The 14,584-nt window shown below is 34.5% G+C and overlaps 1 protein-coding gene across 1 annotated transcript in view; it reads right to left on the minus strand.

The window, feature by feature from the left end:
- Positions 1-1,368: 1,368 nt before the first annotated feature.
- LOC149161535 (uncharacterized) overlaps positions 1,369-14,584 on the minus strand; it is a 29,227-nt gene continuing 16,011 nt past the window's right edge. Inside the window, exons 2-7 of the mRNA XM_089437003.1 lie at positions 5,051-5,233; positions 4,681-4,841; positions 2,816-2,986; positions 2,459-2,566; positions 2,081-2,179; positions 1,369-1,886 (exon numbers count right to left, since the gene is read on the minus strand). Of these exons, the coding sequence (XP_089293129.1) occupies positions 1,632-1,886; positions 2,081-2,179; positions 2,459-2,566; positions 2,816-2,986; positions 4,681-4,841; positions 5,051-5,233 (977 nt within the window). The 3' untranslated portion in view covers positions 1,369-1,631. The remainder of the gene's footprint in view (positions 1,887-2,080; positions 2,180-2,458; positions 2,567-2,815; positions 2,987-4,680; positions 4,842-5,050; positions 5,234-14,584) is intronic.

Genomic DNA, 14,584 nt, shown 5'->3' on the forward strand with positions numbered 1-14,584 from the left:
TTTACTACCTCAAAAAAATGGTAATCGTATCAGTTCCAGTTTCAAAGTTTACGTTGTTGTTAATCTTGTATAATTTATCTTATATACAAGATCAAAATTTTGTAATAAGAGTGTTTGTTAGGTTGTTAAGGTGGTTAAGTTATGTAACTAGAGATGGTGTTGTTCATCTTCTCGCTTTTCCATGTGTTGCTATTGTTGCACACGTTTTGGTACAATTCGATGTGTTATAGGTGTGTCTATTAGGTTTATTTGACAGAAACAAATGTTAATTGTGCACACAATTTCTTAAGTGTGATTAGCACATAGAAATACATATAAGAGGGAAAGGTTCATGTATCCCGTGGAGACATACATAGGCTTTAGAACATGGTGTATGTAACTAATATAGGCTTTATAACATGGTGTATGTAACTAAAATTCAATACATTTTTATGATATGATTGATATTGAGATAGAGAAAATTTTAAGCATTCATACTTATTTTAGGGTTAAAATTTTGAAAAATCTTAATGATTCTTAAGATAGTGACTGTAGGATGTTTCACAATATTTTGTAAAACTATTCAAATTTTTAAAGATGTACATAGATTTTGGAAAAAATTATGATTTTTCCCACAAAATAATTTTATATTATAAAATTTGAACAAATCAATTTAAAAAATAAAAAATAAAAAATAAAAATTTCACAAACAAACAAACAAAAAAATTAACTAAATGACAAAATTTAACTGCTAAATTTTTCATTTAATAATACTACCCATTCACCCTATAAAAAAAATACTATTCCTTGACTTGACTTGTCAATAGAAATGAAATGCTACAACGAGATTGCCTATAGAACCTGAGATGGGCTTGCGGACAACAATCATGATTTGATCACACAATTAGGCTGTTTAACTAGTCCAGATGGAGGAAGCCAACCAGAGCAATGGGTGCTTTTTGACACGGACGAAGCTATGTAGCAGGAACCCTTAATTATACTCATCAAAACAATTAGAATCCCCCACTTCTTAAAGTACCTATTAAAAACCCTTGCCTTGAATTATGATGACTCATTTAGATGAATAGGCTTCAAGGTCAGATTTTATGACGATTTACACAAATTAACTTTATACTTAACAGATACAGGTGTAGCTACAAAATCAAGTATTGCCAATTTAATTCAAAATAAGTTTCTTATTTTGTAACCTGCAAACTGGCTTTACTTCTGTAACCAAATTGAGTAATGACATTTTAATTCAAAATAATTTTGAATATCTGTTATTTTGCAACTGCCCACTGGCTTCACTTCTGTAGCCAAAATAGAGAAAAGAAAGAGAGTTTATTATATTATGGTATGGTTTAGTAATTGAAACCGGACATTGCCATGTTAATAAATGAGATGTATATTTCTATGTATATTTTTTGATTTTCTGATCTTCAAGAAAGACCATTACATCATTAAGTTATAACTTTCAAGGTTGACTAGCACTTCTAAATTGTAACTATACAAAATGACATTCAGAAAGGACATAAACTAAGACCTACACATTCAGAAAGGATATAAACTAAGACCTACCTCCATTGTCATTATAGTAGGGATCATTTTATATATATATACAACCCCCACACATATATATGACTGTCAGACTATCAGAAAGGATAGAAACTAAGAGCTGCATTGTCATTGTAGTGGGGATCATTCTTTAGATATATATACACATGGGGATGATCCACATCTAAGTAAACCTCTGTGGTATTCTGTGCAGGGCAAACAGGCTTATTAACGCATAAATCTGCACCACCAAATACATATGCCAATCCTCCAGCTTGGGCAGCTGCAGTTCTGAATCTTGCTGTGGGTATCATTGCCTTTTCAACCCATGTTTGGTCTGCTACATAATACACCTGGTGCAGTTTTCCTTGGTCAATGCAAGTGCTTTATTTTAGAAGTAATATCTTTATAAGAACTTTGAACTATGAGGCTTGGTAGCCACAATATGGCGGGCTATTGACAGAATATTTTTTCCCTTGAAATTAATCCGATATATATCAGGAGGATTTCAACTTCATTCTCCTAAAAGAAATCAATATTAGCATACCTCATTTACGTGCTTTGGGTATTTGAAATCACTATTGTCCTTATAATGGCCTTCTCCGCCAATGAGCATAATTCTGTCTCCTGGAAGCAGAGCTATTCCCTGTACAGAAAACTAGATTTCAGCCATGTATTTGGAGTGGTAGTGATTTAATTTTATGTCAAAACTGATTAAGATTTGAAATATCACAGGAATGATATAGAAAAGGGTCGAACTTGGTAAAGAGATTCAAGAATAAGGTTTTAAACTATTTAAACAACCTCAAACTCGAGATCCCAGACACTAATTGTATTAAGAGAAGTGGGTGCTATATCCTGGGGTGGGAAAGTAAATTGAGTGTAACATAGATGATAAAGGGGGAGAGGCCAGGAGTGTAATTACTGCGTCTCCTCTTGCTGTGAGGAGGTCAGGTCGTGATGTCCAGTTTGCAGAAGTGGGGTTGTAGGACTCCATTTTCTTTGAAAATGAATTATTCACATTAAATCCACCCTGCATGCACAATTTCGATGCTTGTTACATAAGTCACCATTGACACAAGACTGCCAAAGACATCTGTTCAAACCTAATTGTTTATAACTACTAATAATCCATTTTCTGAAATTCAGGAGTTTAAACAACTAAACATTGATCCAGGAATGTATGAAGAAAATCAGTTGGCATTGTTTTTATATAGGAATATTAATGATTATATAGTATTTTAAAAGAAAACTAGGACAAGCTGTCTGGAAGTTTACTCACATCATAATATCCTCCAAGTACGTATATCTCCCCTGCAACCGCGACACACATGAGATCCCCTCTGGCAGTTGGCATATTAGGAAGCTGACTCCAGTGGTCTCTTACAGGGTCATAGACTTCAGCTATGTTCAGGTACGAGTAATTTGCACCATACCCTCCGACCATGTAAATCTATTGATAAGATAAAGACAAGTTTTTTACCAGAAATATAAACACTAAGGGTGAATGAAATCATAGCTACACATGCATAATATACCGTTTTCTTGTAAGACCAAGCATCAAATAGTTTTGAGGGGTCGGGGATTGTCACATGGACTATAAATGGGTCAACAGAGAACCAAAGCGATCCAAAGGATTAATCAACCTCCAAATTGTTCTGGTTTATTCCATTATCTGTTCTTACAAGTGGAATCATAAAATGAAGTGTCAGGGTGTACTGATGGCAATTCCCTGACAGGAAGCAAAGAACACAACCAACTTTGAGATGCAATTCACTCACTTTTAAGAGCTCTTGCTCTCCCAAATATAGAAAGGTTATTCGACTATAGAAAAATTTCAGGGTCATTACTAAACATTGGTATCTAAAAATACTAATATGCAATAAATCATTTCCAAAATATATCAACTTCATTTTTGAAAGAATTTCTGTATGGTATTTACACTACAGGAAATGTTAATATACTGTCATGTGGGTGTATTGGTGCATTGGATCTACTGAATATGGATTTCGGTAAGAGTTGTTCCAAATACTAATATGCAATAAATCATTTTCAAACTATATCAACTTCATTTTTGAAAGAATTTATGTATGGTATTTACCTACAGGAAATGTTAATATACTGTCATGTGGGTGTAATGGTGCATTGGATCCACTGAATATGGATTTCAGTAAGAGTTGTTCCAAATATTACCATGTGAGTGTAGCATTGGATGCTTAGTAAGACTTATTTCAAACCTAGTCTCATGTTTACCTCCAGGTTGGAAAGTTGAATGCTGCATATCTATATTTGATACTATTTGTGTCAATCAGATATGCAATTTCAGTTTGGCAACCTAGAAGAACTTTGAAGAGTAAAAGGTTGCATATCTATATTTGATATTATTGTGTCAATCAGATATTCAATTTCAGTTTGGTAACCTAGAAGAACTTTGAAGAGTAAGAGGTTGCATATCTGTATTTGATACTATTTGTGTCAATCAGATCTGCAATTTCAGGTTGGCAACTTAGAAGAACTTTGAAGAGTAAGAGTTTAGATGATGCACTTGATGCATTTAATATGGACATTAGCACAGACCCATCCATCGCAAGGTTGAGTGTACCTCAAAATTCTAAAAATGTGAAGCTCCGAGCTGCACATTTATAATTGATACCCAGCGATTTGTGTAAACTCAAGATTGCATTTTGCCGTTTGGCAACCTTTAAGTGACAAGGTTTAGATGATGCGCTGGATGCATTGAATATGAACATTAGCAAGCATACAAACCGCACTGAATATGAACATTAGCAAGCATACAAACCCTGGTTCAATTTACACCTTGAAATTGGGAATTGCAAACTCCAGGTTGCATATACCTTGCAATTTGTATAAACTCTTATAGACTTTGCAACTTTTCAGTTTAGCAGCCTCGAAGTGCGAAGGTTCATCTCTGCACCATCAAGGTGAATTATCAAACCAGGTTTAGATGGATCTGAGCTTGTGTACGGTTTCTGTAACCAGTGAATGTTGGAGAAAGGGACTTAAATTCTATTTCGCATTTTAAAATGACCACATCTCTGCCAAATGACAAAATTATGAAGTGATATGGCCTTTACAAAGAAGATACAAATTTCATTGATCCCTAGACATGGAGATTAGCTAGCATACCTTTCCGTTCAGGGAATCTGCGCATGTATCACTGTGATACTCAAGGGAATTGTTTCCTTTTGACCATCTATCTTTCTGGATATCGTAGATGAATGTAGATTTCACCATAGCTTCATTTGAATCATTGACACTGTTTCGACCTCCAACAACATAGATTCTTTCTGCCATGAAACCGATTTACCACTCAGAACAGAGAGAAGCCAAAAATGTCATATTTTCCATCCTTCATTTGCATTTAAAAGTGGAGAGCAAAGATGATTTTAGAATCTCAAATGCATGAGAAGAATTGAAAAATCAAATGCACAAACTGACCATGTACAAACAAGTTGATTATATCCCCAAAGGAAAAATAGAAGGAAGAGTGACTCACCTTTAAACAGAGCTGCACCAAATCGATACCTAGGTTCAGGCATGGAAGACTTCCGTGTATACGTGTGGAAAACAGTATCATACATCCAAACTTCATTTGTTATATTTCCATCTGCCTTGGCACCCCCAATGATGAACACCCTATCTTCATTGTAACCAATAGCGGCGTGGTCTGTTAATTCACCTGTAAAAAACACAGATAGATACCATGCGAAGGAGGTTATAGCTATCTGAGTAAACGAGGATTAACAAAGTCATCTTTCCGGCCAGAGAAGCTAAGTGTATTATAAATCTCAACTGGATATGGAATTGGTAATGGGACTTATTTTTATATTATTTTTATCCTTTTATACTAAAATCAATTTTCCAAAAATTTAAATTTAAATTTACATACATCTAAATGTACATAAACCAAGCCATCTAAATCTGCTCTGATATGCACCTCTAAATTGTTAATCTCATATTCAAACTATAAAAATACCTTCAGACTTAACAACTACATATCAGTTTGCATGATTGTGTGATATTGCTAAATCGTAAATTTTGAGTTCAAAACATTACTGTAACTCAATAGATTGGGGATTAAAATAAATGTACACAGAGAATTTGGTTTTATAGGTGAAAATTGAGGTAACTTTTCTTTACAATATGAGTATAAATTTAATAAATGAATTTTGGCAAAAAGTCTGAAAAGGTTGAAAACAAGTTTATACGGAAACAATTACTTATAAGTCTACCAACTCTGAATTCTAAATGTTAATAGAAAACTCTGAGTTCTAAATGTTAATAGAAAGAGATATATTGTCATTAAATGAAATATTATATAATTTAATTAAAATAAGTTTATAGATAATAAAATTAAACTATGATTAAGATATAATATACGAGATAATATTATAACAAAATAAAATAGATTAAAAATTAAATAAATAATATTTTAAATATATTTTATATATTATTAATTATTAAAATATAAATATAAAATAAACTAATAAAATTATAATAATATCATTAAAAATATCCCATCAACTTACCAATATAAAGCAAACATACTAATAATATAAAATTTTATTATATAAAAGTTAAGTTATCAATTAGTACTCATGACTTCATAGAGAAACAATATAAAGCAACCATACTAATAATATAAAATTTTATTATATAAAAGTTAAGTTATCAATTAGTACTCATGACTTCATAGAGAAAATAAAGATATGAAAAATAAAAAATAGAAAAATATTTATATATATTATATGACATTAATATATATATGAATATGAATAATAAATACAAAATTGATTTGAAGAGAAGATAGAGAAAATTTTAAAGAGGAAGAGACATTCTAGAAATAAGTAAGTAAATGTCCTTTGAGAGTTTATTTATAAATTTTATAACAGATATATAATTTTTTCCCATGCACAAGGTGTTTTTTTTTGTATAATATAATTAGCATACCTTGAAAGAGGAGTAAAGGGAATGTGGATGTGAATGGGTGTGGTTATGTTGTTCAAAGATCAAGGTTTTTTTATTATGGAAAATGAATATCTAAAGGTTTTCCTGTGGGTATAAATATGATGGATATATGATGGAATAATGTGATATTAAAGGTCAATGTGATGTTGTGATTATGTTGTTCAAAGATCGGGGTTTTTTTATTATGGAAAATGAATACTTCAAAAGGTTTTCCAGTGGGTATAAACATGACGGATATATGATGGAATGATGTGATATTAAAGGTCAATGTGATGTTGTGAAATACCTATTGATCACTAAATCAACCTCAATTGGTGTTGCTAATCTCCCAAGGACTATTAAAATAGAAGGAAATGAAGAGTTGTCGTGTATCAAGGCATTTTTGTTGGACATTGGTAAAATTCAAGTAGAGTCTGAAAACCATTGGTTCAGATGATTTCCATAGTCCAAAGTGCATGAGAGGGTCATCATTCTGACAATTTGCTGCGATTTATGAGATGTTACTCCCAAGCTGATAAAATATCATATGGATGAAAAAACATATGGGACATATTTTCCAATAAAGAGCAAGGTGTGGAATGGCCAAAAGATTACAATCGATGTCAACATACACAGACTTGCTATAAACACAATGGAACTAACATAATGGGATTTTTGGCACCATCCAAGTGATTTGGAATAACTGAGGGAAAAATTATAATGTCTAGTATCACTACACCCATTTCAATTTTCTTTCAAACCTAGATAACAAATATTAAAAGTTCATTGATGCATATTGTAGTTTCTTTAATAGTTTAAAAAATGTCTTTCGATATAATAAATACAATTATTAAAAATATTTAGCTTATCAGATGGGATAATGTTCTAATTTTTTTCCCAATAAGCAAAAACTTTATTTTTGATATTTCAAATTAGAAATCAATATATACATTAGAATAGCATCTTGACTATTGTTCAAATTATTAAAAAAAAATCTACATATATCCAACTTCCACTTCTTACAACCATCAAGTAAGCAAGACACATCCATATGTAAGACCGCATGTGTCAATTTTTAGAACAATTAAAAAGACCCATATTGATACATGGAAACACTCATAATAATCCATTGCTTTAGAGCTAGCTTCCTATACCAAATCAAAAGATTCCATATTCAGAAGAGAGCTCTTCCCCACTAAATACTTGCACAACCAGTGATCCTTCCTAGAAATAGAAAGAAACCCTAGAAAGAGAGGGTACTTTCAAGTAGAATTACCTAAAAAAGGTATCGTTCTTGTTTATCTAGAGCCAATCACTACAATAGCTAACAACTGTAAAATCCCTTTATTATTTTCTAGTCCCATGTCACCACCCCATCACACAAAGGAAAATTTTCATGTTCAATATTACTTTCCCTTGAGAAATCTAAACTATGAATAGCTTGCACATCCCACTTCAAAGTACTCTTGAGACTTCTAAGATTGCTTGTTCAAGACTATAAACCTTATTTAATATAGCAATTTGTGTCAAGACCCTTGTATTGCACTATAATTAATAATAGATGGGGTTTATCTAAAGTCTAAACTTAATGGGAAATTAGTTTCTATGTATCTATTTGTTTAACCTCACCAACTGTCTAAGCATTTGTTGAAATATTTTACTAGGTTTGTTCTTCATAATGGCATATGTAATCGTGATTTTAGATATTTATTGAAAAGAGAAAAATACATTTATTATTTGTGTTCTTGAGGCATGGGTTTCATGCTCAAGGGAATTTTTTTTTTTTTGGGTCAAGAACCCATTGAGTGCTTCTAGGTTTGTCATAAAGTCAATTGAGTCATTGTCATGTATTGAAGACCCAATTGGGCATGTTACATATTGTAAAGAAAAATTTATTGAGTCAAAAGACCCTCTAAAACCTCGTCATGGAAAAAAAATTAAGTCGGTCTACATGAAGGGACAAGTCAGCCTCAAGATAGCAATTCGTACCCCTCACAAGCCTATAAATAAGAAGGAATTTGACCTCATTTGTACACTCACTCAAGCAAGTTCGATCTCCTCAAGATAGAAGCTAGAAAAGGATGAAGAAGAAGAAGAAGAAGATCAAGATCGAAGTTTTTGGGCCTCTCTCTCTCTTTCATTATGGTTTCTATAGTTTTTGGGCTAAACGAAATTCTGAAGATGCATCAAAGCTGTGAAGTTGCAAGGTCGAAGCTGTGAAGCTGCATCGAAGCTATGAAGCTGCAAGGTCGAAGCTATGAAACTACAAGGTCGAAGCTGCCTCTAGATCGAAGTTTTGAAGTTGCTAGGTCGAAGTTGTTGAAGTTGCATCAAGGTCGAAGTTGTGAAGCTTCTAGGTCAAAGTTGTTGAAGCTGCTAGGTTGAAGTTGTAGAAATTGTTGTTGGGGTTGAAGTTGTTGGAGAAGTTGTTGGAATGTCGAAGTTTGTTGTTGGAAAGAAAACTCATCAAGAAGGAAGGATGACTTGGTCTTGGAGGGTCTTGGTCAAGGGTCATAGATCTTGGAATTTCTCAATTGAATTTCTATAAGAAAATAACGATTCTTGTGGGTTTTCATCTCAGTTGGAGAGTTTTTGGCCCTAGTTGATTTCCTATATCCTATGTCTTGTTTTCTCATTCTTTGGTAGTTGTTTGATGATAGAGAACACTAATAATAATAAAGGAAAGAAGAAGTTAATCAAGTAAAGTAAAAATACATAATAAGCAGTTGTCAAAGTAATAGAAATCACCTACACTTGTTGGCCCTAGATTTATCAACATGGAATCAGACCTAAGTGACTACATCAAGGAAGGGAAACATGAAGAAGGATACTCTAGGTTTGAAGTATAAAGAGATCATCTTGGAAACATCAAGAGAATCAACCATCAAGAAGGACTAACCCTCTCATTATATTGAAAGGGAATAATTAATAACCTCAAAGAAGAACTCAAAACCCTATCTCATCCAAAGAAGGGTTCCACACTTGAAGCGTTCTTGGGAAACTCACACATTCTACAATAATTATCATGAGTAAATAAGATAAAATCACCTTTGGGTCTATTTTTCTGGGCTATATTCTCCACACGTGCGAAGTATTAAGACGTCCTTCTGCAGCAACAAGTATTGAATTGCAGCCACCATCAAGAATCAAGTTTTTTAAGGTCCCCTTTGCAAGCCGAAATAACAAGAAAAAGAAGTCAAGTCAAGCGAAGTAGAAAGGAGGAAAATTTGTCCATGTTCTAGCCACACGTGTGAACTTGGGTTATTGCAAAAAAGGCTGAAAATGCAGAACTGCTACAACAAGCCAAAGTTTGAGGTTGTGAAACAAGTTTAACAAGCATTATCATCATCATCAAGGAATCAAGGTGATATCCCTTTGAGCCAAGGATCACTTTTGAAGAAATAAATCTTCACCAAGAAGACATCTTCTATTTTCTACATCATCATCAACATCAAGAAGGAATCAAGTTGAATATTTCATTATCTAGGAGTATCTTCACTTGACAAGTAAGTTTTTTAATATCTATATTTGAATATGTCAAAATGACTTCATATTGCAAGGAGAGAAACAAATTGGTTGGGCCGTCAAACTTTCTTGTGTGGAAGAAGAGGATAGATTTGATCCTCATAGAAAATGAAATCATTCTTCATGAAATGAACTGCCAAAAGAAGAATCTCAAGCTCTTCAAGATGAAGAATCAAAAGAAGAAGGAATAGCCTCATAATTTATAAGGGTGTCAGAAATAAGAGATCAACTCCAAGAGTTAGGAGAAATAATGTCTGACAAGGAAACAACTACCATAGTGCTCAATGCACTACCAGAGGAATGGGGAAACTTCACATCAAACATCTATGGGAAGAAGGAAGCTACTCCATTCAATGAACTATAGTCATTGTGTAAACCTGAAGAAACCAGGCAGAAGGAAAAAATCGATGTAGGATCAAGTGAGTAGGCTCATGAATTTGCTTCCATGAATAGAAGAAAAGGGAAGTATGGGAAGCTTGGTCCTCAGAAAAATAAGAAGAACATGTTGAATGTTCGATGTTATGGTTGTCATGAATATGGGCACTACAGGAGAGATTGTCCAAAGCTCAAGAAGGAAAACAAAAAAAATAGGAAGGGAAGAAGCCCATATCAATGAAGAAGTGGAAGAAGCTGAAAATAAGAAATCCAAGGAGGAAGTAAAAGATCTCTACTATTATTGAGACATTCTTCCTCACCTAGTTATTTTCAAGTTTTTGTTTCAATTTTTCCTATTGTAAAGTATAACAATAATGATAAGATGCATCATGTTACGAGAAGGAATCATATAAGCATATGATTGAAATCAAGATCTCATGACATCATCACAAAGAAGCATGAAAGATAGCTGAAATAGAAGTCTATGGTTGTCACCTATAGAAGGATGTAGCTCTTAGTAACCTCATTAGAAGTGTAAGTAGTACTTATGGGAAAAATAAAGTCATCTAGTATAAAGCTCATCATACATCATTCAAAAGAAGCATTTGCAGGATGAGGATGATGAAGATCCTTTGTTGGAATATTCATCAGAAGGTTCACCTATAGGAAGAATCAAGTGTCTCACCGAGAATTCCAACTTGTATGGGATTCATGGAATGATACCAGTATGTTGTCAAAAGAAGTGAAGCAGGTTAAGGTGATTGCAGTTCTTTTAATTAAGGAAGCTACTGAAGGAAGTCTAGATGAAAAAAGGAAGAGATGAAGTATGTATCCTTGTATTTGATAAAATTGTGTCATGTCATATAGTCACAGATAGCATGGATAAATGCTCCAGCTCATGAACATGATCAAGAGAAAGGGATCTCCTCATTTGGAAGGATGCATAAAGGCATTTGATCCAAAATGGATCCTAGAACACTCTCTAAGTTTTCATGAACTCTTTAAAAATCATGCCAAAGATTCAAAGTCTTATAAAGATCAAGCTATCGGAAGGAATCCTCAAATAGTTGCAATGGCGATCAGCGCGGATCAATGAGGGTCGTCGATCTAGCGCGCAAAGTGGTGAACCATGGTAACATGTGCTGAAACCAACAAGCAAATGCAGGGATAATTTTAAGCGATGGAGGTAGTTTTTGATATGCGATTAGCGACAAATCGCTAATCGCACATCGCAAGGCAAACCTCTTAGTGAAGAGAAGCCTCGAGAACCTGGATCTGAAATAATTATAAAACGTGGAAAATACTGTTTTGGTTCCATCGAAGCAGGATTCCACAAAACTGGAAGGATATCAGATGGGCTTCGAACGATAAGCGGTTTCGACTGAGTTCTGCCCGATGCCATACAACGATTGCCACACGTCCCAAAAAAGAGAGAGAGAACTGTTCACATCGGATGGGTAAACATCATGCTACTTAGCCGCCCGATATGAACGATGATCGTAGGATCTAGGGCCTCCAGATCAATGGTGGAGATGCATTCCGATGGATGACCGGATTTGACAAGGTTATGAAGCGAGGTCACATAGGATTTGAAGTCCAACATGGATGATGCATTGGCAGAAGGTTGTGTTTCGCGAGCATTCTTGGAGTTAACAGAAAAAATGGTCGTTTCAAATATGTCCAAGACAACTGACACTCATCCGTTATGAAATAGGTGGCCACCTCCCTGTGAGGGGTTATACAGTGACTGATTACGCAGGATATAGGGATTCAAATGGATAGAGGCAGGGAAACCAGAAAGTCGAGAAGCGGAAATGAACAGTTAGGAAGCAGAACTTTAAAGCCACAAGTTGACAGAGAGAGAAGCAGGGTTTGGAGCAGTAGGTAGTAAGCCAAAATAAGAGAGAAAAAGCCGAGCTGACCTACAGAAGCGAAGGTAGTATCGAGCCAGAGATAGAGAGAGTCAGAGAGTCTGTGTACTCCCGAGAAGGCTTGAGAGGTTCATGCACACTCCTCTGTAATGCCTGTCATGTATGAGTCTCAGATTGGGCTCATACTACTGTGACCAATAGAGGTCAAGAGTCAGTAAGGAGAGTCTGTGTACTCCAGAGACTTGGGGAATCCAAGTACAGTCTTACTAATTTGTATCTATTGTGTGAGACTCAAATTGAGCTCATTGTTGTAAAAACTCTGCTTTGAAAACACAATAGAGAGGCCACCACTGAAGGCTGGACCAGGAGACGTAGCCCAGGAGTATTGGGTGAACTCCTTATTCAACTTATTGTGTTTATATGTGTTTCCTATTATGTTTTCTTTAACTACTTCATTGCCTTTGTATTTCGCAATCTTATCGATCTGTTGCATAAAGTAACATAGGCACATCCATGCACATGAGTCTGTAATACCTTATTATTTGTCTTAGATCAAATATCAGATCAAGTGGTATCAGAGCATTAGGTTGCTAAGGTTAGACAAACTTGTGCTGGACTATTTGTGAATGATAACTAGATCAAAGCTTAAACTAGGAGGAGGAGAATTGGTTGAATTTAACCCAGAAATTGGTAGAGTTTATACTAGGAGGAAAATGTCAGAAGAGATTCCCTTGGAATTAGACCCTTAGTTCATGGATAGTTTCTTGACTATGAGAGCCATGGTAGAGGAAATGTATAGAGAATTTAAGAAAGGTCAAAGTGAATATTCTTCAACTTCCCAGCATAACAAAGGAGCAGAAGAATCTCTCCTCAATGACCATTCTAAAGGCAAAGGGAAAGAAGAAAAGCTTCCCACACCTCCTAATAGCCCTGAAAATAAAAAGAAAACATCTTTGATTAAATTAGATGTTAAATTTGATTTGCCAATATATGATGGAGAGTTGAATGCAGAGAAGCTGGATAATTGGATTAGACAGATTGATGTGTATTGCAGGGTGCAGAGCATTGATTCAGACAGAAGTAAGATTCAGCTGGCCAACCTACGCCTTGGAGGAACTGCCTTAGTATGGTGGGAAGGCAAAACACAAGCTGACATGAAGAAGCATGGTAAAATCCTTTCTGTCTAGAGTGAATTTGTTTCTGTAATTAAAGAAAAATTCTATCCACTAGCTTATATGCAACAAGCTATGATGAGTTGGCAAACTCTTCGTCAATTGAAAGGGCAAAGTGTACAAAGTTACACCGAAGAATTTAAAAAAAGAGCTTTGATTCTAGGCATTTCTTTAGACTCACCTGAAACTTTGCTGAAGTATATAGGTGGTCTACACAACTATTTAAAGCACACCATTCTCATGTTTAATCCTACTAGCATAGATGAGGTATCTGTTTAGGCTACACATCTAGAGGCTAGAGGCAAGAATGTGAACCCAGAGATTGGGAGATCATCAAACCCACTATAAGCAAGAACAAGGAAAAGAGAAAGTAGAAATGGAAAGAGAGGAAGACAAATGCTGTACAAAATACCACACCTTCATGCACTCACTACAAGAAGGATGGGCATGATGATGAACACTACTGGATTCTGCATCCGGAGCTGAGGCCCAAGAAGTTCGATGGAAAAAATTAGAAGACTGCTACAGCTATTCAGAAGGATTTGGGGTCAGACTCAGGGGATGAAACAACAATCACAACCATAGGTATAAAAGGTAAAAATTCTGAAGCATCTACTAGTAATTCTGCACAAAGTATTGATAGTGAAGAAAATGAGAGAAGAAGACATGAACTTTTTCATATTAGAGTTATTTCCAAATATCAAAAGATTGATACTTTGTTTGATAGTGGCTCACAAGTAAACTTAATTTCTGAAGCAATTGTAAAGAAACTGGGATTACTAACCATAGCTCACAAGAAGCCATATCTGTATAGTTGGTTATGTGATAAAACAAAGCTACAAGTGACTAGACAATGTAAACTTAGGTTTGCCATTGGTTCATCATTTGTAGATGAGGTTAAGTTAGATGTGATTCCCTTGGATATATGTGGAATTGTTTTAGGAAGTCCTTACTTGTATGATAGAAAAGCCATTTTCTATAGAGCTGAAAACAAGTATCAACTCGTTAAATATGGAATCAAATATATTGTAAGAGCTCATAAACTCAAGAATAATTATACTCTCATAAACTCAGGGCAAATGAAAAGAATTGTAAATTCATGCAAACAATTTTTACTGATGGTTGTAAAGGAAAAGAAAC

This window comes from Pinus tabuliformis, chromosome 5_2 (assembly GCF_031772625.1).
Source record: "Pinus tabuliformis cultivar Carrire ecotype Pingquan chromosome 5_2, CPIR1, whole genome shotgun sequence".
Lineage (NCBI taxonomy): Eukaryota > Viridiplantae > Streptophyta > Pinopsida > Pinales > Pinaceae > Pinus > Pinus tabuliformis.